The following is a 27,276-nucleotide window of genomic DNA, read 5'->3' on the forward strand; positions in this document are numbered from 1 at the left end:
AAAAGCCTATTAATCCCAAATGAAAACTCAGAACTTCACCAAAATTGATGACCATATGTGTCAGAACATGGTGAGGAAGCATGCAGAGTTTCATGGAGATCGGACCATAGGTGGCGCTATAACTGGCAAAAAGCCTTCCTTCTTATTAGGGGTTCAAGCATGAAATGCTGAAACCCTATTGTAATTGTAAGGATTCGTAAAACGCATCGTGCAGGCCAAACCGTAAGGCCTAGAGACTTGAAACCTGGCCAGATGGTGGGCCTCAGTTTGGGGACAACCTATCAGAGTATGACCCCGAATGGCCCATAGGTGGCGCTACAGCAACCAAAAGTTCAAAATTGCTCATAACTCTTAGACTGTTTGTCTCAGGATCAAGTGTCTTATATCGTTGGAATCCTTGGCTCAAGGCGGACAAAATGGCTATCTCCGATTTTGATGTAGGCAGGGAAAGTTTTCTGCTATGTCGATTTTTGTCCAAAACCTACTTTTGCAAACTAGTCCCTGGTTTTTCGCCCGATCGGAACCGAACCAGTCTAGGACAATTCTCTGGACTCTCTAGATCAATAATTATCAAAAAAAAGTTGAACTTTGGCATTTGGGTGGCTGTAACAGGGTCATTTAAGAAAGGGGCGTGGCAAAATACACTAAAAAGCCTATTAATCCCAAATGAAAACTCAGAACTTCACCAAAATTGATGACCATATGTGTCAGAACATGGTGAGGAAGCATGCAGAGTTTCATGGAGATCGGACCATAGGTGGCGCTATAACTGGCAAAAAGCCTTCCTTCTTATTAGGGGTTCAAGCATGAAATGCTGAAACCCTATTGTAATTGTAAGGATTCGTAAAACGCATCGTGCAGGCCAAACCGTAAGGCCTAGAGACTTGAAACCTGGCCAGATGGTGGGCCTCAGTTTGGGGACAACCTATCAGAGTATGACCCCGAATGGCCCATAGGTGGCGCTACAGCAACCAAAAGTTCAAAATTGCTCATAACTCTTAGACTGTTTGTCTCAGGATCAAGTGTCTTATATCGTTGGAATCCTTGGCTCAAGGCGGACAAAATGGCTATCTCCGATTTTGATGTAGGCAGGGAAAGTTTTCTGCTATGTCGCATTTTGTCCAAAACCTACTTTTGCAAACTAGTCCCTGGTTTTTCGCCCGATCGGAACCGAACCAGTCTAGGACAATTCTCTGGACTCTCTAGATCAATAATTATCAAAAAAAAGTTGAACTTTGGCATTTGGGTGGCTGTAACAGGGTCATTTAAGAAAGGGGCGTGGCAAAATACACTAAAAAGCCTATTAATCCCAAATGAAAACTCAGAACTTCACCAAAATTGATGACCATATGTGTCAGAACATGGTGAGGAAGCATGCAGAGTTTCATGGAGATCGGACCATAGGTGGCGCTATAACTGGCAAAAAGCCTTCCTTCTTATTAGGGGTTCAAGCATGAAATGCTGAAACCCTATTGTAATTGTAAGGATTCGTAAAACGCATCGTGCAGGCCAAACCGTAAGGCCTAGAGACTTGAAACCTGGCCAGATGGTGGGCCTCAGTTTGGGGACAACCTATCAGAGTATGACCCCGAATGGCCCATAGGTGGCGCTACAGCAACCAAAAGTTCAAAATTGCTCATAACTCTTAGACTGTTTGTCTCAGGATCAAGTGTCTTATATCGTTGGAATCCTTGGCTCAAGGCGGACAAAATGGCTATCTCCGATTTTGATGTAGGCAGGGAAAGTTTTCTGCTATGTCGATTTTTGTCCAAAACCTACTTTTGCAAACTAGTCCCTGGTTTTTCGCCCGATCGGAACCGAACCAGTCTAGGACAATTCTCTGGACTCTCTAGATCAATAATTATCAAAAAAAAGTTGAACTTTGGCATTTGGGTGGCTGTAACAGGGTCATTTAAGAAAGGGGCGTGGCAAAATACACTAAAAAGCCTATTAATCCCAAATGAAAACTCAGAACTTCACCAAAATTGATGACCATATGTGTCAGAACATGGTGAGGAAGCATGCAGAGTTTCATGGAGATCGGACCATAGGTGGCGCTATAACTGGCAAAAAGCCTTCCTTCTTATTAGGGGTTCAAGCATGAAATGCTGAAACCCTATTGTAATTGTAAGGATTCGTAAAACGCATCGTGCAGGCCAAACCGTAAGGCCTAGAGACTTGAAACCTGGCCAGATGGTGGGCCTCAGTTTGGGGACAACCTATCAGAGTATGACCCCGAATGGCCCATAGGTGGCGCTACAGCAACCAAAAGTTCAAAATTGCTCATAACTCTTAGACTGTTTGTCTCAGGATCAAGTGTCTTATATCGTTGGAATCCTTGGCTCAAGGCGGACAAAATGGCTATCTCCGATTTTGATGTAGGCAGGGAAAGTTTTCTGCTATGTCGATTTTTGTCCAAAACCTACTTTTGCAAACTAGTCCCTGGTTTTTCGCCCGATCGGAACCGAACCAGTCTAGGACAATTCTCTGGACTCTCTAGATCAATAATTATCAAAAAAAAGTTGAACTTTGGCATTTGGGTGGCTGTAACAGGGTCATTTAAGAAAGGGGCGTGGCAAAATACACTAAAAAGCCTATTAATCCCAAATGAAAACTCAGAACTTCACCAAAATTGATGACCATATGTGTCAGAACATGGTGAGGAAGCATGCAGAGTTTCATGGAGATCGGACCATAGGTGGCGCTATAACTGGCAAAAAGCCTTCCTTCTTATTAGGGGTTCAAGCATGAAATGCTGAAACCCTATTGTAATTGTAAGGATTCGTAAAACGCATCGTGCAGGCCAAACCGTAAGGCCTAGAGACTTGAAACCTGGCCAGATGGTGGGCCTCAGTTTGGGGACAACCTATCAGAGTATGACCCCGAATGGCCCATAGGTGGCGCTACAGCAACCAAAAGTTCAAAATTGCTCATAACTCTTAGACTGTTTGTCTCAGGATCAAGTGTCTTATATCGTTGGAATCCTTGGCTCAAGGCGGACAAAATGGCTATCTCCGATTTTGATGTAGGCAGGGAAAGTTTTCTGCTATGTCGAATTTTGTCCAAAACCTACTTTTGCAAACTAGTCCCTGGTTTTTCGCCCGATCGGAACCGAACCAGTCTAGGACAATTCTCTGGACTCTCTAGATCAATAATTATCAAAAAAAAGTTGAACTTTGGCATTTGGGTGGCTGTAACAGGGTCATTTAAGAAAGGGGCGTGGCAAAATACACTAAAAAGCCTATTAATCCCAAATGAAAACTCAGAACTTCACCAAAATTGATGACCATATGTGTCAGAACATGGTGAGGAAGCATGCAGAGTTTCATGGAGATCGGACCATAGGTGGCGCTATAACTGGCAAAAAGCCTTCCTTCTTATTAGGGGTTCAAGCATGAAATGCTGAAACCCTATTGTAATTGTAAGGATTCGTAAAACGCATCGTGCAGGCCAAACCGTAAGGCCTAGAGACTTGAAACCTGGCCAGATGGTGGGCCTCAGTTTGGGGACAACCTATCAGAGTATGACCCCGAATGGCCCATAGGTGGCGCTACAGCAACCAAAAGTTCAAAATTGCTCATAACTCTTAGACTGTTTGTCTCAGGATCAAGTGTCTTATATCGTTGGAATCCTTGGCTCAAGGCGGACAAAATGGCTATCTCCGATTTTGATGTAGGCAGGGAAAGTTTTCTGCTATGTCGCATTTTGTCCAAAACCTACTTTTGCAAACTAGTCCCTGGTTTTTCGCCCGATCGGAACCGAACCAGTCTAGGACAATTCTCTGGACTCTCTAGATCAATAATTATCAAAAAAAAGTTGAACTTTGGCATTTGGGTGGCTGTAACAGGGTCATTTAAGAAAGGGGCGTGGCAAAATACACTAAAAAGCCTATTAATCCCAAATGAAAACTCAGAACTTCACCAAAATTGATGACCATATGTGTCAGAACATGGTGAGGAAGCATGCAGAGTTTCATGGAGATCGGACCATAGGTGGCGCTATAACTGGCAAAAAGCCTTCCTTCTTATTAGGGGTTCAAGCATGAAATGCTGAAACCCTATTGTAATTGTAAGGATTCGTAAAACGCATCGTGCAGGCCAAACCGTAAGGCCTAGAGACTTGAAACCTGGCCAGATGGTGGGCCTCAGTTTGGGGACAACCTATCAGAGTATGACCCCGAATGGCCCATAGGTGGCGCTACAGCAACCAAAAGTTCAAAATTGCTCATAACTCTTAGACTGTTTGTCTCAGGATCAAGTGTCTTATATCGTTGGAATCCTTGGCTCAAGGCGGACAAAATGGCTATCTCCGATTTTGATGTAGGCAGGGAAAGTTTTCTGCTATGTCGCATTTTGTCCAAAACCTACTTTTGCAAACTAGTCCCTGGTTTTTCGCCCGATCGGAACCGAACCAGTCTAGGACAATTCTCTGGACTCTCTAGATCAATAATTATCAAAAAAAAGTTGAACTTTGGCATTTGGGTGGCTGTAACAGGGTCATTTAAGAAAGGGGCGTGGCAAAATACACTAAAAAGCCTATTAATCCCAAATGAAAACTCAGAACTTCACCAAAATTGATGACCATATGTGTCAGAACATGGTGAGGAAGCATGCAGAGTTTCATGGAGATCGGACCATAGGTGGCGCTATAACTGGCAAAAAGCCTTCCTTCTTATTAGGGGTTCAAGCATGAAATGCTGAAACCCTATTGTAATTGTAAGGATTCGTAAAACGCATCGTGCAGGCCAAACCGTAAGGCCTAGAGACTTGAAACCTGGCCAGATGGTGGGCCTCAGTTTGGGGACAACCTATCAGAGTATGACCCCGAATGGCCCATAGGTGGCGCTACAGCAACCAAAAGTTCAAAATTGCTCATAACTCTTAGACTGTTTGTCTCAGGATCAAGTGTCTTATATCGTTGGAATCCTTGGCTCAAGGCGGACAAAATGGCTATCTCCGATTTTGATGTAGGCAGGGAAAGTTTTCTGCTATGTCGATTTTTGTCCAAAACCTACTTTTGCAAACTAGTCCCTGGTTTTTCGCCCGATCGGAACCGAACCAGTCTAGGACAATTCTCTGGACTCTCTAGATCAATAATTATCAAAAAAAAGTTGAACTTTGGCATTTGGGTGGCTGTAACAGGGTCATTTAAGAAAGGGGCGTGGCAAAATACACTAAAAAGCCTATTAATCCCAAATGAAAACTCAGAACTTCACCAAAATTGATGACCATATGTGTCAGAACATGGTGAGGAAGCATGCAGAGTTTCATGGAGATCGGACCATAGGTGGCGCTATAACTGGCAAAAAGCCTTCCTTCTTATTAGGGGTTCAAGCATGAAATGCTGAAACCCTATTGTAATTGTAAGGATTCGTAAAACGCATCGTGCAGGCCAAACCGTAAGGCCTAGAGACTTGAAACCTGGCCAGATGGTGGGCCTCAGTTTGGGGACAACCTATCAGAGTATGACCCCGAATGGCCCATAGGTGGCGCTACAGCAACCAAAAGTTCAAAATTGCTCATAACTCTTAGACTGTTTGTCTCAGGATCAAGTGTCTTATATCGTTGGAATCCTTGGCTCAAGGCGGACAAAATGGCTATCTCCGATTTTGATGTAGGCAGGGAAAGTTTTCTGCTATGTCGAATTTTGTCCAAAACCTACTTTTGCAAACTAGTCCCTGGTTTTTCGCCCGATCGGAACCGAACCAGTCTAGGACAATTCTCTGGACTCTCTAGATCAATAATTATCAAAAAAAAGTTGAACTTTGGCATTTGGGTGGCTGTAACAGGGTCATTTAAGAAAGGGGCGTGGCAAAATACACTAAAAAGCCTATTAATCCCAAATGAAAACTCAGAACTTCACCAAAATTGATGACCATATGTGTCAGAACATGGTGAGGAAGCATGCAGAGTTTCATGGAGATCGGACCATAGGTGGCGCTATAACTGGCAAAAAGCCTTCCTTCTTATTAGGGGTTCAAGCATGAAATGCTGAAACCCTATTGTAATTGTAAGGATTCGTAAAACGCATCGTGCAGGCCAAACCGTAAGGCCTAGAGACTTGAAACCTGGCCAGATGGTGGGCCTCAGTTTGGGGACAACCTATCAGAGTATGACCCCGAATGGCCCATAGGTGGCGCTACAGCAACCAAAAGTTCAAAATTGCTCATAACTCTTAGACTGTTTGTCTCAGGATCAAGTGTCTTATATCGTTGGAATCCTTGGCTCAAGGCGGACAAAATGGCTATCTCCGATTTTGATGTAGGCAGGGAAAGTTTTCTGCTATGTCGAATTTTGTCCAAAACCTACTTTTGCAAACTAGTCCCTGGTTTTTCGCCCGATCGGAACCGAACCAGTCTAGGACAATTCTCTGGACTCTCTAGATCAATAATTATCAAAAAAAAGTTGAACTTTGGCATTTGGGTGGCTGTAACAGGGTCATTTAAGAAAGGGGCGTGGCAAAATACACTAAAAAGCCTATTAATCCCAAATGAAAACTCAGAACTTCACCAAAATTGATGACCATATGTGTCAGAACATGGTGAGGAAGCATGCAGAGTTTCATGGAGATCGGACCATAGGTGGCGCTATAACTGGCAAAAAGCCTTCCTTCTTATTAGGGGTTCAAGCATGAAATGCTGAAACCCTATTGTAATTGTAAGGATTCGTAAAACGCATCGTGCAGGCCAAACCGTAAGGCCTAGAGACTTGAAACCTGGCCAGATGGTGGGCCTCAGTTTGGGGACAACCTATCAGAGTATGACCCCGAATGGCCCATAGGTGGCGCTACAGCAACCAAAAGTTCAAAATTGCTCATAACTCTTAGACTGTTTGTCTCAGGATCAAGTGTCTTATATCGTTGGAATCCTTGGCTCAAGGCGGACAAAATGGCTATCTCCGATTTTGATGTAGGCAGGGAAAGTTTTCTGCTATGTCGATTTTTGTCCAAAACCTACTTTTGCAAACTAGTCCCTGGTTTTTCGCCCGATCGGAACCGAACCAGTCTAGGACAATTCTCTGGACTCTCTAGATCAATAATTATCAAAAAAAAGTTGAACTTTGGCATTTGGGTGGCTGTAACAGGGTCATTTAAGAAAGGGGCGTGGCAAAATACACTAAAAAGCCTATTAATCCCAAATGAAAACTCAGAACTTCACCAAAATTGATGACCATATGTGTCAGAACATGGTGAGGAAGCATGCAGAGTTTCATGGAGATCGGACCATAGGTGGCGCTATAACTGGCAAAAAGCCTTCCTTCTTATTAGGGGTTCAAGCATGAAATGCTGAAACCCTATTGTAATTGTAAGGATTCGTAAAACGCATCGTGCAGGCCAAACCGTAAGGCCTAGAGACTTGAAACCTGGCCAGATGGTGGGCCTCAGTTTGGGGACAACCTATCAGAGTATGACCCCGAATGGCCCATAGGTGGCGCTACAGCAACCAAAAGTTCAAAATTGCTCATAACTCTTAGACTGTTTGTCTCAGGATCAAGTGTCTTATATCGTTGGAATCCTTGGCTCAAGGCGGACAAAATGGCTATCTCCGATTTTGATGTAGGCAGGGAAAGTTTTCTGCTATGTCGAATTTTGTCCAAAACCTACTTTTGCAAACTAGTCCCTGGTTTTTCGCCCGATCGGAACCGAACCAGTCTAGGACAATTCTCTGGACTCTCTAGATCAATAATTATCAAAAAAAAGTTGAACTTTGGCATTTGGGTGGCTGTAACAGGGTCATTTAAGAAAGGGGCGTGGCAAAATACACTAAAAAGCCTATTAATCCCAAATGAAAACTCAGAACTTCACCAAAATTGATGACCATATGTGTCAGAACATGGTGAGGAAGCATGCAGAGTTTCATGGAGATCGGACCATAGGTGGCGCTATAACTGGCAAAAAGCCTTCCTTCTTATTAGGGGTTCAAGCATGAAATGCTGAAACCCTATTGTAATTGTAAGGATTCGTAAAACGCATCGTGCAGGCCAAACCGTAAGGCCTAGAGACTTGAAACCTGGCCAGATGGTGGGCCTCAGTTTGGGGACAACCTATCAGAGTATGACCCCGAATGGCCCATAGGTGGCGCTACAGCAACCAAAAGTTCAAAATTGCTCATAACTCTTAGACTGTTTGTCTCAGGATCAAGTGTCTTATATCGTTGGAATCCTTGGCTCAAGGCGGACAAAATGGCTATCTCCGATTTTGATGTAGGCAGGGAAAGTTTTCTGCTATGTCGAATTTTGTCCAAAACCTACTTTTGCAAACTAGTCCCTGGTTTTTCGCCCGATCGGAACCGAACCAGTCTAGGACAATTCTCTGGACTCTCTAGATCAATAATTATCAAAAAAAAGTTGAACTTTGGCATTTGGGTGGCTGTAACAGGGTCATTTAAGAAAGGGGCGTGGCAAAATACACTAAAAAGCCTATTAATCCCAAATGAAAACTCAGAACTTCACCAAAATTGATGACCATATGTGTCAGAACATGGTGAGGAAGCATGCAGAGTTTCATGGAGATCGGACCATAGGTGGCGCTATAACTGGCAAAAAGCCTTCCTTCTTATTAGGGGTTCAAGCATGAAATGCTGAAACCCTATTGTAATTGTAAGGATTCGTAAAACGCATCGTGCAGGCCAAACCGTAAGGCCTAGAGACTTGAAACCTGGCCAGATGGTGGGCCTCAGTTTGGGGACAACCTATCAGAGTATGACCCCGAATGGCCCATAGGTGGCGCTACAGCAACCAAAAGTTCAAAATTGCTCATAACTCTTAGACTGTTTGTCTCAGGATCAAGTGTCTTATATCGTTGGAATCCTTGGCTCAAGGCGGACAAAATGGCTATCTCCGATTTTGATGTAGGCAGGGAAAGTTTTCTGCTATGTCGAATTTTGTCCAAAACCTACTTTTGCAAACTAGTCCCTGGTTTTTCGCCCGATCGGAACCGAACCAGTCTAGGACAATTCTCTGGACTCTCTAGATCAATAATTATCAAAAAAAAGTTGAACTTTGGCATTTGGGTGGCTGTAACAGGGTCATTTAAGAAAGGGGCGTGGCAAAATACACTAAAAAGCCTATTAATCCCAAATGAAAACTCAGAACTTCACCAAAATTGATGACCATATGTGTCAGAACATGGTGAGGAAGCATGCAGAGTTTCATGGAGATCGGACCATAGGTGGCGCTATAACTGGCAAAAAGCCTTCCTTCTTATTAGGGGTTCAAGCATGAAATGCTGAAACCCTATTGTAATTGTAAGGATTCGTAAAACGCATCGTGCAGGCCAAACCGTAAGGCCTAGAGACTTGAAACCTGGCCAGATGGTGGGCCTCAGTTTGGGGACAACCTATCAGAGTATGACCCCGAATGGCCCATAGGTGGCGCTACAGCAACCAAAAGTTCAAAATTGCTCATAACTCTTAGACTGTTTGTCTCAGGATCAAGTGTCTTATATCGTTGGAATCCTTGGCTCAAGGCGGACAAAATGGCTATCTCCGATTTTGATGTAGGCAGGGAAAGTTTTCTGCTATGTCGAATTTTGTCCAAAACCTACTTTTGCAAACTAGTCCCTGGTTTTTCGCCCGATCGGAACCGAACCAGTCTAGGACAATTCTCTGGACTCTCTAGATCAATAATTATCAAAAAAAAGTTGAACTTTGGCATTTGGGTGGCTGTAACAGGGTCATTTAAGAAAGGGGCGTGGCAAAATACACTAAAAAGCCTATTAATCCCAAATGAAAACTCAGAACTTCACCAAAATTGATGACCATATGTGTCAGAACATGGTGAGGAAGCATGCAGAGTTTCATGGAGATCGGACCATAGGTGGCGCTATAACTGGCAAAAAGCCTTCCTTCTTATTAGGGGTTCAAGCATGAAATGCTGAAACCCTATTGTAATTGTAAGGATTCGTAAAACGCATCGTGCAGGCCAAACCGTAAGGCCTAGAGACTTGAAACCTGGCCAGATGGTGGGCCTCAGTTTGGGGACAACCTATCAGAGTATGACCCCGAATGGCCCATAGGTGGCGCTACAGCAACCAAAAGTTCAAAATTGCTCATAACTCTTAGACTGTTTGTCTCAGGATCAAGTGTCTTATATCGTTGGAATCCTTGGCTCAAGGCGGACAAAATGGCTATCTCCGATTTTGATGTAGGCAGGGAAAGTTTTCTGCTATGTCGATTTTTGTCCAAAACCTACTTTTGCAAACTAGTCCCTGGTTTTTCGCCCGATCGGAACCGAACCAGTCTAGGACAATTCTCTGGACTCTCTAGATCAATAATTATCAAAAAAAAGTTGAACTTTGGCATTTGGGTGGCTGTAACAGGGTCATTTAAGAAAGGGGCGTGGCAAAATACACTAAAAAGCCTATTAATCCCAAATGAAAACTCAGAACTTCACCAAAATTGATGACCATATGTGTCAGAACATGGTGAGGAAGCATGCAGAGTTTCATGGAGATCGGACCATAGGTGGCGCTATAACTGGCAAAAAGCCTTCCTTCTTATTAGGGGTTCAAGCATGAAATGCTGAAACCCTATTGTAATTGTAAGGATTCGTAAAACGCATCGTGCAGGCCAAACCGTAAGGCCTAGAGACTTGAAACCTGGCCAGATGGTGGGCCTCAGTTTGGGGACAACCTATCAGAGTATGACCCCGAATGGCCCATAGGTGGCGCTACAGCAACCAAAAGTTCAAAATTGCTCATAACTCTTAGACTGTTTGTCTCAGGATCAAGTGTCTTATATCGTTGGAATCCTTGGCTCAAGGCGGACAAAATGGCTATCTCCGATTTTGATGTAGGCAGGGAAAGTTTTCTGCTATGTCGAATTTTGTCCAAAACCTACTTTTGCAAACTAGTCCCTGGTTTTTCGCCCGATCGGAACCGAACCAGTCTAGGACAATTCTCTGGACTCTCTAGATCAATAATTATCAAAAAAAAGTTGAACTTTGGCATTTGGGTGGCTGTAACAGGGTCATTTAAGAAAGGGGCGTGGCAAAATACACTAAAAAGCCTATTAATCCCAAATGAAAACTCAGAACTTCACCAAAATTGATGACCATATGTGTCAGAACATGGTGAGGAAGCATGCAGAGTTTCATGGAGATCGGACCATAGGTGGCGCTATAACTGGCAAAAAGCCTTCCTTCTTATTAGGGGTTCAAGCATGAAATGCTGAAACCCTATTGTAATTGTAAGGATTCGTAAAACGCATCGTGCAGGCCAAACCGTAAGGCCTAGAGACTTGAAACCTGGCCAGATGGTGGGCCTCAGTTTGGGGACAACCTATCAGAGTATGACCCCGAATGGCCCATAGGTGGCGCTACAGCAACCAAAAGTTCAAAATTGCTCATAACTCTTAGACTGTTTGTCTCAGGATCAAGTGTCTTATATCGTTGGAATCCTTGGCTCAAGGCGGACAAAATGGCTATCTCCGATTTTGATGTAGGCAGGGAAAGTTTTCTGCTATGTCGAATTTTGTCCAAAACCTACTTTTGCAAACTAGTCCCTGGTTTTTCGCCCGATCGGAACCGAACCAGTCTAGGACAATTCTCTGGACTCTCTAGATCAATAATTATCAAAAAAAAGTTGAACTTTGGCATTTGGGTGGCTGTAACAGGGTCATTTAAGAAAGGGGCGTGGCAAAATACACTAAAAAGCCTATTAATCCCAAATGAAAACTCAGAACTTCACCAAAATTGATGACCATATGTGTCAGAACATGGTGAGGAAGCATGCAGAGTTTCATGGAGATCGGACCATAGGTGGCGCTATAACTGGCAAAAAGCCTTCCTTCTTATTAGGGGTTCAAGCATGAAATGCTGAAACCCTATTGTAATTGTAAGGATTCGTAAAACGCATCGTGCAGGCCAAACCGTAAGGCCTAGAGACTTGAAACCTGGCCAGATGGTGGGCCTCAGTTTGGGGACAACCTATCAGAGTATGACCCCGAATGGCCCATAGGTGGCGCTACAGCAACCAAAAGTTCAAAATTGCTCATAACTCTTAGACTGTTTGTCTCAGGATCAAGTGTCTTATATCGTTGGAATCCTTGGCTCAAGGCGGACAAAATGGCTATCTCCGATTTTGATGTAGGCAGGGAAAGTTTTCTGCTATGTCGATTTTTGTCCAAAACCTACTTTTGCAAACTAGTCCCTGGTTTTTCGCCCGATCGGAACCGAACCAGTCTAGGACAATTCTCTGGACTCTCTAGATCAATAATTATCAAAAAAAAGTTGAACTTTGGCATTTGGGTGGCTGTAACAGGGTCATTTAAGAAAGGGGCGTGGCAAAATACACTAAAAAGCCTATTAATCCCAAATGAAAACTCAGAACTTCACCAAAATTGATGACCATATGTGTCAGAACATGGTGAGGAAGCATGCAGAGTTTCATGGAGATCGGACCATAGGTGGCGCTATAACTGGCAAAAAGCCTTCCTTCTTATTAGGGGTTCAAGCATGAAATGCTGAAACCCTATTGTAATTGTAAGGATTCGTAAAACGCATCGTGCAGGCCAAACCGTAAGGCCTAGAGACTTGAAACCTGGCCAGATGGTGGGCCTCAGTTTGGGGACAACCTATCAGAGTATGACCCCGAATGGCCCATAGGTGGCGCTACAGCAACCAAAAGTTCAAAATTGCTCATAACTCTTAGACTGTTTGTCTCAGGATCAAGTGTCTTATATCGTTGGAATCCTTGGCTCAAGGCGGACAAAATGGCTATCTCCGATTTTGATGTAGGCAGGGAAAGTTTTCTGCTATGTCGCATTTTGTCCAAAACCTACTTTTGCAAACTAGTCCCTGGTTTTTCGCCCGATCGGAACCGAACCAGTCTAGGACAATTCTCTGGACTCTCTAGATCAATAATTATCAAAAAAAAGTTGAACTTTGGCATTTGGGTGGCTGTAACAGGGTCATTTAAGAAAGGGGCGTGGCAAAATACACTAAAAAGCCTATTAATCCCAAATGAAAACTCAGAACTTCACCAAAATTGATGACCATATGTGTCAGAACATGGTGAGGAAGCATGCAGAGTTTCATGGAGATCGGACCATAGGTGGCGCTATAACTGGCAAAAAGCCTTCCTTCTTATTAGGGGTTCAAGCATGAAATGCTGAAACCCTATTGTAATTGTAAGGATTCGTAAAACGCATCGTGCAGGCCAAACCGTAAGGCCTAGAGACTTGAAACCTGGCCAGATGGTGGGCCTCAGTTTGGGGACAACCTATCAGAGTATGACCCCGAATGGCCCATAGGTGGCGCTACAGCAACCAAAAGTTCAAAATTGCTCATAACTCTTAGACTGTTTGTCTCAGGATCAAGTGTCTTATATCGTTGGAATCCTTGGCTCAAGGCGGACAAAATGGCTATCTCCGATTTTGATGTAGGCAGGGAAAGTTTTCTGCTATGTCGAATTTTGTCCAAAACCTACTTTTGCAAACTAGTCCCTGGTTTTTCGCCCGATCGGAACCGAACCAGTCTAGGACAATTCTCTGGACTCTCTAGATCAATAATTATCAAAAAAAAGTTGAACTTTGGCATTTGGGTGGCTGTAACAGGGTCATTTAAGAAAGGGGCGTGGCAAAATACACTAAAAAGCCTATTAATCCCAAATGAAAACTCAGAACTTCACCAAAATTGATGACCATATGTGTCAGAACATGGTGAGGAAGCATGCAGAGTTTCATGGAGATCGGACCATAGGTGGCGCTATAACTGGCAAAAAGCCTTCCTTCTTATTAGGGGTTCAAGCATGAAATGCTGAAACCCTATTGTAATTGTAAGGATTCGTAAAACGCATCGTGCAGGCCAAACCGTAAGGCCTAGAGACTTGAAACCTGGCCAGATGGTGGGCCTCAGTTTGGGGACAACCTATCAGAGTATGACCCCGAATGGCCCATAGGTGGCGCTACAGCAACCAAAAGTTCAAAATTGCTCATAACTCTTAGACTGTTTGTCTCAGGATCAAGTGTCTTATATCGTTGGAATCCTTGGCTCAAGGCGGACAAAATGGCTATCTCCGATTTTGATGTAGGCAGGGAAAGTTTTCTGCTATGTCGAATTTTGTCCAAAACCTACTTTTGCAAACTAGTCCCTGGTTTTTCGCCCGATCGGAACCGAACCAGTCTAGGACAATTCTCTGGACTCTCTAGATCAATAATTATCAAAAAAAAGTTGAACTTTGGCATTTGGGTGGCTGTAACAGGGTCATTTAAGAAAGGGGCGTGGCAAAATACACTAAAAAGCCTATTAATCCCAAATGAAAACTCAGAACTTCACCAAAATTGATGACCATATGTGTCAGAACATGGTGAGGAAGCATGCAGAGTTTCATGGAGATCGGACCATAGGTGGCGCTATAACTGGCAAAAAGCCTTCCTTCTTATTAGGGGTTCAAGCATGAAATGCTGAAACCCTATTGTAATTGTAAGGATTCGTAAAACGCATCGTGCAGGCCAAACCGTAAGGCCTAGAGACTTGAAACCTGGCCAGATGGTGGGCCTCAGTTTGGGGACAACCTATCAGAGTATGACCCCGAATGGCCCATAGGTGGCGCTACAGCAACCAAAAGTTCAAAATTGCTCATAACTCTTAGACTGTTTGTCTCAGGATCAAGTGTCTTATATCGTTGGAATCCTTGGCTCAAGGCGGACAAAATGGCTATCTCCGATTTGCTCGCCCTTCAGGCGCCAATTTCGAGTAAATTGCATTTTTTTGAAAAACTTATTTTTGAAAACTTCTCCTAGGTTTTTGGCCTTATCGGAACCAAACCACTGCAAGACTATTCTCTGGAGTCTGACAATCAATAATCACCCAACAAATTCAAAATTTCAATTAACGGTCGATAAGGGGAACCAAAATCTTTGATGGCACCAGGGCAATTTTTACTAAAATTGTTATAAATTGTCAACGGAAAGAGATTTTTTTGCTAACCTTGGGATACATCTTCGTGAGCTCAATCTGAGATCACTTGAAAAAAATCGCAACAATTGGCCACTAGATGGCACTATAAAATGGTTATAACTTGTGAACGGAAAGAGATATTTTCGCAAAACTTGGGACACATGTTCATGAGCTCATTCTGAGGTCACGTGAAAAAAATCATGACAATTGGCCACTTGGTGGCGCTATAAAATGGTTATAACTTGTGAACGGAAAGAGATATTTTCGCTAAACTTGGGACACATGTTCATAAACTCAATCTGAGTTGACATGAAAAAAATCGTGACAATTGGCAACTTGGTGGCACTGTAACAGTGGAAAAAATCATGAAAATAGCTATAAGCGCACCCAACCGTTAGTCTACTGAAAATTGGCATGCAGTGTCTTTGTCCAGGGTGCCATGATAGTCTATGAGAACATTGGTGTATCTAAAAAAACCTCTGTATACGTCATTGGCACAATGCCTTGAAGGAGCCTTAGAAGTTTCAAGCCTGTGTTTTTTTCACAGGAGTGACCTCCTAAGAATCTTTGCCGAGTTCAACAATACCAAACATACCAGGTTTCGCCTTATGGTTTTAAGTGTCATTTAGAGCTTTAAAAAATTGTGGTTATCTTCAAAGCCGTTAGTCTGATCGAGACAACAACAAAAAAACTAAGGAAATTTGAAAACATAGGTAAATGGCTAAACAATAATGCCAAAATGTTAAAATTATGATCGGAACTGACAAAAAAATAAATTAAATCCAATCAATTTCACCCATGGATCATTTTGATGCTCTCACATGTTTGAAACGAACAATGATGGATTGTGATGAAATTTGTTTTGAATTGGGACTGGCGAATCCCCGTCCATACTGTCAATAACCGTTTGCAAAGACCCGCCCACTTTAGTTACTGTTGCTATGTCTGACAAGCGACGCCACTCTCACACCACACCAAGTTTTCACGCAGTGAAAAATACATTGCGGATTAGAGAAAAGACTGCGCGCTGACAGACAAGTACTTTTGATATGAAACAAAGTCTCACCTTTCAAATGTAGTCATTTTTTAGAGACATTTAAACAATAAATACCATTTTGTGTCTCTTTAATGTGTCTGAGAGATCGTTGTAGACTCGAGGCTCAGTTAAAGCTGCTTGTGAACCGATCATCTCTTCCTTCTAGTTAATTTATATAATTAAAATAAACATGAAGGAACATAAAAGGAATGTTGTTTTAAAGTTCTAAGACGTCAGTACACTTTGTTTTTCAAATTTAAATCCTCCTATGTTAATCTACTAACTCTCCTGACTGCTTTGTTGGACAAAATGGCGGATTATGATTAGTCAGATCACCTGTCAATCAAACTCCCTGCGAAGGGTCAATTGAGAATGCCCGTGCGCACAATCCTGATCTAATCGACAACTTTGCAGTTGCACATAGTAAAGCCCGGAAAATCCCGCTATATTTTAAGAGAGCATCTTTTTCATGTATTTGGACCTAGGTCTAACAATGTGTTATGGTGCGCTGTCACCAGTGGGGTTTTTTTTGTTGTCTTTTTTTGGTGAGCGTAGGCTCCTCCTGATTTTGTTAGTCATCTCATCTCTTATATGCTGTGTATGATCATATCCTGTCCTATTCATGGTAGACTACTCGCGGACATTGCTTCATCAAGGGGCCCGCCTTGATAATCCTACTTAAGGGCCCGGTGTTGGCTCGTTACGCCACTGAATATAATTGTCTAAACTCCTAATCAAAATTACATATTTACAACAAATTTGACACATATATATGGGCACACTTTGAGTACTACTAATAAAAGTGGTGGAGATCAGGCAAGACTATAAGAAGACTCAGGCAAAACGTGCTATAACTGTAAAAACGCTTTAAAACCATATATTTCCTATGGTAAACTGCCTGTATTGGCTGTAAATTGACTTTTTCATCTATTACGGCAGTTGTTAAATGCTTGCTAAATAAAACTTAATGTCTTTTGATGCTTGTGTGCTTCAAGGCCTTAAAGGCCTTAACTGCTTGAACCCCGATAAATGCTGCTTGCAGCTTTAATATTATATTTGCATTTGGAATGACAATCTAATTAAACATAATTAAAATGAATGAACCAATAATTAAATATATGATGAGAAAATTATAAAATGTGCATACATGAACATATTTTTTTTATTAAACCATATTAAACACAAACAGCCAATTTTACATATTCATTTTTTATGATGTATATTAAGTACGGAACAGTAAATATATTAAGTATTACTCTTATTGCATACAGTAATTTTACCAGTGCTTTGCATTAATAGAAAATTGTGTTTTATTTCACAGGGGGCAAAAGAAAAAATCAGCCAAGATGTCAGAGTGAGTAAATAATATAACAGAAATTGGTTGCTGTGGTGTATTTTTATTTGTGTATGTTGAATATAAAATAATAATGTGAAAAAGTCCAATCTTGTGGTTATTAGTTATTGCTTTAAACAATATATTTGACTGATCTCAACATTTCAAAACACCTCAGGAAAAAGATGTCCTCGAGTCGCAAGCATCATCTAAAGGTATAGTATGACTCGAAATAAAACCTATTTTTCATTGCCCATTAATGATTAATAATGACACCCTGCCTCTGTGTCCCAGAGCTTGATGCTTGCCATCGCTAAAGGTTTACTGGAACAGGAAGAAAAGGATACAGAGGTGGAGCGACAGAGATACATGTCAGAAACCTGCCAGCCTCTGTCTCTACCTGGATCCATGCAGGCATTACAGGTATCAGATAATAAATTCACATAAATAATAAAACAATATGTGCATGACACCTTAGGCTTAGAGGACATGTAATGTAAGATAAAATAAAATAAATACTTTTTGTCCTTATTAATTATAGGAATTGTGCAGGGAGCTTCACCACAAAATTGATGTCACTGATGAGGAGAGATATGATCTGGAAACTAAAGTCAATAAGTGTGCAAAGGAGGTAAGATGTCATTATTATATTCCAATCCAATTTGTGTTTTATCTTGTAGTTTCTATATTGATGGCCCTCATTGACTGATTGTAGATCGAGGACCTGAATATCAAAGTTATTGACCTGAAGGGCAAGTTCAAGAAACCTGTATTGAGGAAAGTACGCATGTCTGCCGATCAGATGTTGGGGGCTCTGCTGGGCTCCAAGCACAAGGTGTCTCTGGATCTGAGAGCCAACCTGAAACAAGTCAAGAAGGAGGTCAAAGAGGAGGTGAGCATTTAAACGGCATTCTTCTTCTTTCCCCGCATTTCATTTATTACTTTGTCTGATGACTCAGATTTTCGAATATTCAGATCTAATATGACTTCTGATTTGTAATGTTGCCAGAATCATAATCATACACTGTTTGTTCGTTGACCAGAGGAGAACTGGCACCCGACTGAGCCTGGTTTCTCCCATGGTTTTTTTCTCCATTCTGTCAGCTGATGGAGTTTTGGTTCCTTGCCACCGTCGCCCCTGTCGCCTTTGGCTTTTGGCTTGCTCAGTTGGGGACACTAAATATTCAACTATATTACTGATCCGTCCACATTGACACTATATGATAATTGAAATGATTTGGATGAAATCACTGTTTTCTCCAAATTCAGTTGCAATATTTTCCTGTTTAACACTGTGAAGCTGCTTTGAAACAATCAGCATTGTAAAGAGCGCTATATAAATAAAGGTGACTTGACTTGACTTGACTTGAAAGATGCTGATCTTAAATCCTAAAAGATGCTGATCTTACTGTCTAAATCGCATTTTTATCTACTCTTCTTAGGATAAGGAACTGCGTGATGTTGGAGACTGGCGTAAGAATATCGAAGACAAGTCTGGCATGGATGGCAGGAAGAAGATGTTTGAAACTGAGGCTTAAAATTAGTTTCAGGTTTTTGAATTTCAATATGCTGCTCAAATATAATTGGCCTTGTCTTATGTGCGAGAAACTGTGTACTATAAACACATTCATTTACATTTGCTATTATGGGAAAGTAAATGTGATCACTTAGTTTTCTGTTCAATATTGGAACTCAAATGTGCATTCTCAGCCCATGTATCAATGTCTTACACAATCAATAAAACTTTTAAGCAGGAATGATGTTCTGTGTTCATTTTGATGTATAAACCACTTTGTAACCAGCTTTTTAAATACTATTTCTTCACAAATCTGTGGTAAGTATTTATTGTCAGTTTGTATTACTGGTTTATGAATGAATAAAAGCTGATAACATATTTTATTTTGATTAAATGAAACAGGTAACAGTGACGCCTTTCTGACACCAACGATGTCACACAGACGATGCTGAACACACAAATGTAAGGTAAATCAAATTGTAATTTATTTTATCCTACATTTATGGATGGACAGACAGGTGGATAGATAGATAGATAGATAGATAGATAGATAGATAGATAGATAGATAGATAGATAGATAGATAGATAGATAGATAGATAGATAGATAGATAGATAGATAGATAGATAGATAGATAGATAGATAGATAGATAGATAGATAGGTGATTGTTAAGCAAAGATGTCTTAGTGAAAAAGTCATTCTTAGAATAAAAGAATAAATATCTTGAAGGACAGGATATTTATACTGAAGGCGCAGTGAAGGAGGGATAGTGCCGTATTTCATGACCTTGTCAGCTCATTGGTTTGGTGGGTAATCCACTTCCATAAAGAGAAACCATGGATTTGCAGAGAGATCAGAGAATGCAATATATATCTACTTAGCACGCCTGCTGCCTGTGTCTCGGTTTGACAGCCACTTGTCTCTAGAAGACGTTCCTCTGTTCTTCTAGAAAGGTAAGGGCAGTTCCCTTGGTTCATTGTCTAAGTCTTGTAAATCCCTTTTTTTTTTTTTGGTAGATATTTGTTGGAAGTTGATTGTAGTTTGAAGTAAATTGTAGTTTGAAGTAAATTGTAGTTTCTGGGATTGATGATGGAAGTGACGGATCATGGGGGTTGGTTCTTCTACCGTAAATGGCAATGTTACGAAGGTGCCGGCAAAGAACATATATGTAATGTATAGATTTGTTGTACTGTTGTTTGGATAGTTGTGTAGCTATTTTGCATTTAGACCAAGTTGATTTGTAAATTATTTGTGAAAATATCTTCAAATAGTCCTCACAACATTGCATGATCATTATTGGTGATTATAACTAATTAAACATTTTCTGGTTTTGGATCTTAACTTAAGTCTTTATTTCTGGAAACACAATGCTAAAAAGAAGAGAAATCGTTTTGAATGGTGACCTGAAGAAAGAGGTCAGGTTTGATATACCGACTGATGATGTCATTATACCGCTTTTTGAAAGTGAACACCGACATGTGCATACATTTGAGACTGATCCTTAAGTCTTACGCCACCTGTCAACACTTTCTTATGGTCCTCCTTAACATCAACTGATTTACAATGCTGTCTTGATTTGCAATACTTTTTCATCCGAAAGACAATGCTGTCTATTCACAAAGACCTTCTAGTTAATCTTATACATGTTGTGTAATGGTTTGAAATGCCTTAACCACCTGGAACATCTGGAATATGCATGTAGTTCTTCCGAGAACTGATTAGTCTTGACTTTTAAAAGTTCCTAAGTTGCTCTTTTACCAAATCCTCACAAGATTACATGATCTATTCTGCCATATGTTTCTGTGAAACATGTCCTCAATCACCTTCTCTGGCTACTTAGAATAGTCCTCCTTCAAATAGACATGTGACCTGACTGTTGTCTTCACAGCTTTCTAAGTATGTCATTGAGGCATTAGGAGTCCATTTAAATGTCCTAAATTAGTCAATCAGTTTGTCATCGGTTAGCCAGTTAGTCCGGTCTGTCTCTCAGAGAAGGAGTATATTAAGAAAGATATTTGAGACAGTTGTTTAGCTGGGAATAAAGGAGAGCTTGTCATATCTTTGACATCCCAGAGATGCTCTTGAGGATGGGGATGTTCCTGCAGCTAATGCACTAGCCTTGAGATCATATTGCACTGACCTCCAAGAGAAAATCCTCTCGGATGAGCCAAAGAGCCTTGGGGACCATGTGGTGGCATTAAGGGTAATGCAAAAAAAGTCACATGATTTCACATTTGATTAGGACAGGAAATAAACTCTGCAGTTCAGTGGCCCTCCAGGGCTGTATTTGAGGAACCCTGGTTTATGAATTTGGCGCCATTGGATTGTGTCCACCTGCAGTGGTTACTGAAAGGTTGTAGGTTCAAACTCTGCTAGGAACGAGCCTTGGGCTATACCACCACTTAACCTGAAGTTGTTGAACACATATACTTGGTGGGGGTGAGGGGATACTTTTATGAATCAGTGCTGTCGACAGTTTAACTTTCTCATCACTGCTGCTCCACCATGGCAGTTGAAGACAGTTTGCACTAATGCACGTTATTGAGACTCTTGTGGCAATGTTGAAACTAAATGATGCTTAGAAGCATTTGTGTTCTCATACTTGCGTAAAGTGTGTGTTTTTGGCCTCTGATGCATTTCTCTTTTTTCTTCCAGTCAATAAGGTGTAAAGAACACTCTCCAAAATGACTGAGTAAGTATACCATCCATTCATTATCTCTAAGATGATACCAGTGCTTGTAATGAAGGAGTTTTTTGCCAGGAAGTTTCACTCATGAATTGGCATCTCCGAGTCAAGACCTTTCGATGGAAATAACTTCACAACATTTATTTCCATCAAGAGGTGCATACATTTTTGTTCAAGATCTTGTATTGACAATGCAAGAATCCAACACTCTAAAGTCTCCTCCAGCACATCCCAAAGACTGGGGCACTGAAACCGGGTATTAAATGAGCCCCAGTGCTAAATTATGAAATACCGCAGTATCGATAAGCTCCAACGCTATCAGTTCTGCTGTCGGAACTGGAGAAATTAAGAAAATGCACGTACTATTTATTATTGCTATATAGACGTTATCTTGGAAATTCTTTCTTTGCCAGACGTTTCTATATGAAATAATATTAAACCATTTGTCTGTGATGCATTTTTGCTATTCGCAATCCAGAAGAGAGAGTGAGAGAGAGAGAGAGAGAGAGAGAGATCTCTCAAGCGGAGCTACAGCGTGCACAACATGACAGTCCCTAATTAATGAGTGACATTGGCCAAGAGAACTAAACAAACTTTTTTCTGGTTACACTTGTGTAACACCTGTGATATTAATCAAATTTTATTTTTGATTTCGGCTTCCAAGGATTATAAAAAGAAGATATGAGGTAAAACCATTATAAACTAGCCGTGTCCCGTTGAGCGCAACTTCCATCCTTTCTCAAGTGTGCACGGTCATTTCACCCTAAACCCAAACTTAATGCCAGATTTAGCACATCTGTGATTGTTGTAAAATGCAGTCTACTGTTGCTAATTTGCGAGATGTGTTTGATAATAAAAATGTATATTAAAAGCACAATTCGTGCAAGTTAGGGAAATGTATATAAAAAAGTAAGTAAAGTAAAAGTTCAACTTTAGCAGATTTTTGGCTCAATTTTTTGCAGTCTGGATAAGTCTGCACTAGCTGATGAAAGCTAGGAGATCAAAGTTGACAGATCTCAAAGAAAATGATAGAGACTGATTCGATCTTCAGACTATGATTCTATCCAGTCGGAAGATATTAAACATGTTTGATATTTTGAGCCGAATTTAGAAAAAATGCGTCAGATTTACTAAACAGGGCAAATTAGCATAAAAGCGCAATTCCACAAAAGCGCTGATGGGAGTGGGAAGTTCAGTATGTGATCTACTGACGACGTGCAAATTTAAGAACACAGACGCAGCCGGATCATTTCCATAATGACCAACACAACCTACCAAGAGCAGCGCAAATTCGAATCTGGTTTAAGACATGCTTTTTTTGGGCGGTAAATAATGGCGCAAACACCAGTAAATTGACAAGCGCAGACTTTAGTAAATCACCTTGCATGATTCATTTAAATTCTCTCCTCCCATAAATTTTGTGTCTGAAATGAAAACTTCTTCAAATGCATATGTAAAAAGGTCAAAAATAACTGCATGACATTTTCCACAATGTGTCTTTAGTATATCCTGACAGTATTTTTTAACGCTAAAAGAGGGTTTGCGCTGGCGCAAGCTGTTAGTAAATGGCCCATGTTGTCATGCATCAATGAGGGGCATGTTTTAGTGTGAGTTTGTTGTGTTCGGAATGACTCGAAAGTCTGGTAGTGTGTGATACAGTTTTTATCTGTAACCATTTATAAAATCAGCAAGTGTATGATGCCTAGGGTTATAAGAGCTGTTAAGATTTTAAAAAATCGTCTAGTGGATTCCAGCCTTAATAATTTTCATGCGAGGCACAACATATTGAAAAAAGAATGCAGGACACATTTTAACATGAGACACCATCATAAAAAGCAGTAAGATGCGTTGCAACAGTCAAACATGTCTGTCTAATGCATGTTTAGAAAAACATCACAAAAGGGGTCTGTTTTAGCCAAGAAAACTAGACGCACCCTAGCGCCAGAAAATTTATTTTGCCGCGAGTGTAGTCTAGCAACTCTCGGTAGACCTGAGAGCTGGAAAAACCAAACTCTGGTCAGGCCAATCACAGTGTGTGTAGAGTCTGTGGGCGGGCTTAACATAATGACGTCACGTCACGGCAGAGTTGCGTGCTACTCGTAAACACAGAAGCTGGCGAACAGCGGTCTTTCGAATCGGCTTTGGTCGCGACTCTGGAAGACTTGGAGTTAAGCTTTTCTTTGAGAAAAGAACAAAGAACGGCACTGAAGTAATTCTTAAGAAAAGAAGATATGTTCGAAGTTTTGCTGACCGGATACGGCGAAAGTGTAATCTATCAACTAACGTTAGCTCGGCTTCACCTTCTTCTTTGCTCTGGTTGGTTGTGGCGCTCATGGCGCTATCCAATTGCATGCAGAGGGAATTTGAAAGACAACCGTTTATCCCGCCCCTCGGATTGAGCCCTGTCAATGGTGAGGCTTGTCAGGCTAGGTCTGTTTTGCTACTGAATTAGGGTGTGTTCACACTTGGCATGCTTGGTTTGATTAAAACGAACCCTGGTGCAATTGCTCTGTTAGTGCGGTTCATCACACCAAACAAGCAGACGGAGACCAATGAAAAGATGGGTCTCAGTCCGCTTCCAAACAATCTCTGGTGCAGTTCGAATGAAATATGAACACAACACGGACAAAATACATCTATACAAACCAAAAACGGGACATGATGTCACAAGATGCGACCCTAAAAAGGACAGAATACACAAGAATACCATTTTTTTTCTCGTCATAGTCGCGACCATCACAGTACGGTACAGGCATCAGAACAGTGTCTCCTCGCAGCAGATCTTCATTTGTTTGTGTGACGGAGGGATTCCTACTGCTGTTTTGATTCCTTTACACATTTTATAAGCTCTCAGCTGGTCAAAATACCATCATATGTAGGGTATACAACAAGCATATTTAGCCCAGCGCACAGCATTGTTTTGGATGTTCGGTAAGTTCCGTCACAAAATATACGTAATAAAAGCCGACCAACCAGGACTGAATGTTTTTTTTGCTTTTTTTTTTCTCGGACCAAACGAACCAAGCGAACCGAACTACAAGTGTGAACACACCCGTATTTGTAGAATTTTAGAACACACCAGCACTTTTACTTTGCAACCGGATTCGATTGATGAAAGAGTTCGGTTCATTTGGATAATGTGAACGCTCTTCCGAGCTAGGGGGCGCACCTGCAAACCGTACCTGAGTCTGCTTAATGTTAACTCTGCTGATATGAATGCAACCGTACTAAATCGCGGAAGTGAACTGCTAATGATGACTTATGATTTAAAAAATGTGTTTGTGTGTGTTTTATTCACTGCAGATAGATGTAAGTGCCATTACATACTGAAGCTTTAAAAACAAAACTAATGGTTCAAAAACAAAAAAATAAAAGTGAGGACAGCAACGCTATGCATTTTGCCACCTTTTCCTTTGCCATCATTACTAAGCAACGGAGTAAACAGCTGCTGTTTTGATGATGCAAACGCACCACGGTTCAGACCCAAATAATATAAACTAAACACAGTTCAGTGGGGGCATGGGGGGAGAGGGGAGCAATCGAACCCGGGTTTCAACCAAGTGTAAAAGCACCCTTAAGAACTTATGGATCATGGTTTAGAACAAATGCTAATCAGAAGGCCTGAGGAATATCAATGCTGTCCTTCCTTGCAAGCACTGTAAATATTGTGTATAATCAAGTACAAATATTATTACAATAATACAATACAGAGGTGAATATCCTAATGTAAAGTATGTCCTTGTTTCTCCTCTTTATTAGAAAACGAATGTCTAGTAGTAAAAAACACAGCCTGAAGGTAAGAGCTCATGTCTTAGCTGAACCAAACCAATATCAGAAAAGTTCCATTTAAAATGATAAGTATACTATACATATTTGCTTGTAGAGCTTGATGCTCGTGGTTGCAAAAGATTTACTAGAAGCAGAGGCTATCGTGAAGATAGACGAGAGGAAGAGATACATGGAAGAACATTGTCCTTCATTGTCATGCCCAAGCTCCAAAGAAGAACTACAGGTCCAATCCGGTTATTATTAATTCTAGAAGCTTTTTTTGAAATTCAAAGCTTTAGCAGGAATTTTATTCTGTCAACAGGAGCTCTGCAAAGAGTTACATGCAAAAATCGATGTTATTGATGAGGAGAGATATAATCTTGAGCACAAAGCCATCATGGTCGTTAATGAGGTAAGATGTTACTCATGTAGCTCCTTCTATGTGGTCCATCTGTGAGGATGTCAGTGAGATTTTTTTGTGTGTTTTAGGTCATAGACTTAAATATCAAGATTGTTGACCTGAAGGGCAAGTTCAAGAAGCCTCCTTTGAAGAAAGTGCGCATGTCTGCTGACGCTATGCTTCAGGCTCTGCTGGGCTCCAAGCACAAGGTCTCCATGGATCTGAGAGCCAACCTGAAACAAGTCAAGAAGGAGGTCAAAGAGGAGGTGACTACAAAGGATGACAATATTTTCATTTTTAGGTGAAAAAAACTTCAAGGTCACTTAAAACCTCTTTTTCACAGGATAAAGAACTGCGTGATGTTGGAGACTGGCGTAAGAAACTTGAGGATAAGGCTGGTATGGGCGGCAGGAAGAAGATGTTTGAAACTGAATCTTGAAGACGATTAGTAATCCGCTATGATATTTTCTCCTGACTTAGATCTGAATAAAATGTACTACTTAAAGGTTCTGCAGGAACAGTTTATTTCATAGTCCATAGAAATACCACAGATTGACTGTTTGTCAAAATCATGCCTTTTCTAAATAAACAACCGAACTGCAATAATTGTTGCTCTGCTTTATTATTATTTTAAAATAATTTACCTATCACTGTCATCTTGAGCTTGTTAATTTTTTTTGTATGTAAAATTTCTTCAAGTTAATACAGAATCAAAACACATTTTACTTTTTATTAGACCAAAACAAAATAAGTCCCGCACACTATCTACTTGCAAAAGTTTCAAAAATGCTTTATTTGCTGCAACATTTCGGTCCCACGACCTTCATCAAGGATATACACACTATTCAAAACACAGTCACATTTAAAATCAACTCATTACCAATCACTGAGAAGATCCATCAATTATCAATCACAATCAGTGATATCATACATCATTATATCATAATCATCATCATATAAAAAGGTGATATTGAGAATTGTTTCAACATACATGCCAAAAAGTGATAAAGTCCAAAATAATAATAATGATAATAATTGGTTCCTTCTCCTGCACACCTATACATTACCTGCAGGTAATTGCGAGGGTAATTGTTTTTTATTAGACAAAAGACATTCTATGTCTTCTTGTAAATTAATCATCTGTCAATGTTGTTAAAAAGAAAATTGTATTTACTAAATGTAAACACCACCTCGATTTCGGTTGACATCACCAAGACCTCTTATTTTTCAATCAGCTCCTGAAGTCCCAAACAACATGTTTTAGTAATTTTTTTACGAAAGCAAAAGGGGTAAAAATAAGTTCTTTATACACAGAATGGTTTTTAAACTATAAATCAGTATAGCTAACTTCAATTCTAAATCAACTGCTGCTTGTTTTATCATCAAGGTAAGATTCCTTCCATTTAAAAAAAATAAAAAATACAAGAGTTCTGTCATGAAACTCTTGACGGTGCAGGCTAATAGGTCCTGAACTCAATCCTCTTGCAATCACATTATTCTATATAGGGCACAGCTGATTGGTTCCTGCTGTATCAGTAGCCAATGAGTTCGCTGCTCAAGCTTCAAATACTTGGTCAGCATTTGCTGTAGCAGCTGCAGCACACTTTCAGAAACCCTCCACCCTCCACAGTTCCACCTG

General features: G+C 40.9%; 2 protein-coding genes across 3 annotated transcripts in view; both read left to right on the forward strand.

Moving 5' to 3' along the window:
• Window positions 1-19,021, forward strand: part of tnni2a.1 (troponin I type 2a (skeletal, fast), tandem duplicate 1) — a 38,861-nt gene extending 19,840 nt beyond the window's left edge. The window contains exons 2-7 of the mRNA XM_079809633.1: window positions 17,255-17,287; window positions 17,445-17,481; window positions 17,561-17,689; window positions 17,808-17,897; window positions 17,982-18,158; window positions 18,709-19,021. Of these exons, the coding sequence (XP_079665759.1) occupies window positions 17,280-17,287; window positions 17,445-17,481; window positions 17,561-17,689; window positions 17,808-17,897; window positions 17,982-18,158; window positions 18,709-18,804 (537 nt within the window). The 5' untranslated portion in view covers window positions 17,255-17,279 and the 3' untranslated portion in view covers window positions 18,805-19,021. The remainder of the gene's footprint in view (window positions 1-17,254; window positions 17,288-17,444; window positions 17,482-17,560; window positions 17,690-17,807; window positions 17,898-17,981; window positions 18,159-18,708) is intronic.
• A 119-nt stretch (window positions 19,022-19,140) lies between these two features.
• tnni2a.2 (troponin I type 2a (skeletal, fast), tandem duplicate 2) lies at window positions 19,141-27,042 on the forward strand. Of its 2 annotated transcripts, none has more exons than XM_079809635.1 (7): window positions 19,141-19,249; window positions 21,439-21,475; window positions 25,229-25,265; window positions 25,353-25,481; window positions 25,560-25,649; window positions 25,727-25,903; window positions 25,981-27,042. In XM_079809635.1, exons 2-7 carry the CDS (start codon window positions 21,468-21,470, stop codon window positions 26,074-26,076), a joined length of 537 nt encoding a protein of 178 aa, XP_079665761.1. In that variant the 5' UTR covers window positions 19,141-19,249; window positions 21,439-21,467; the 3' UTR covers window positions 26,077-27,042. The 2 variants fall into 2 exon arrangements, with proteins under 2 accessions (XP_079665761.1, XP_079665760.1); XM_079809634.1 differs by lacking the exon at window positions 19,141-19,249 and adding an exon at window positions 19,639-19,736.
• The last annotated feature ends 234 nt before the right edge of the window (window positions 27,043-27,276 follow it).

The sequence above is a fragment of the Gobio gobio genome, assembly GCF_949357685.1.
Source record: "Gobio gobio genome assembly, chromosome: 25".
NCBI lineage: Eukaryota > Metazoa > Chordata > Actinopteri > Cypriniformes > Gobionidae > Gobio > Gobio gobio.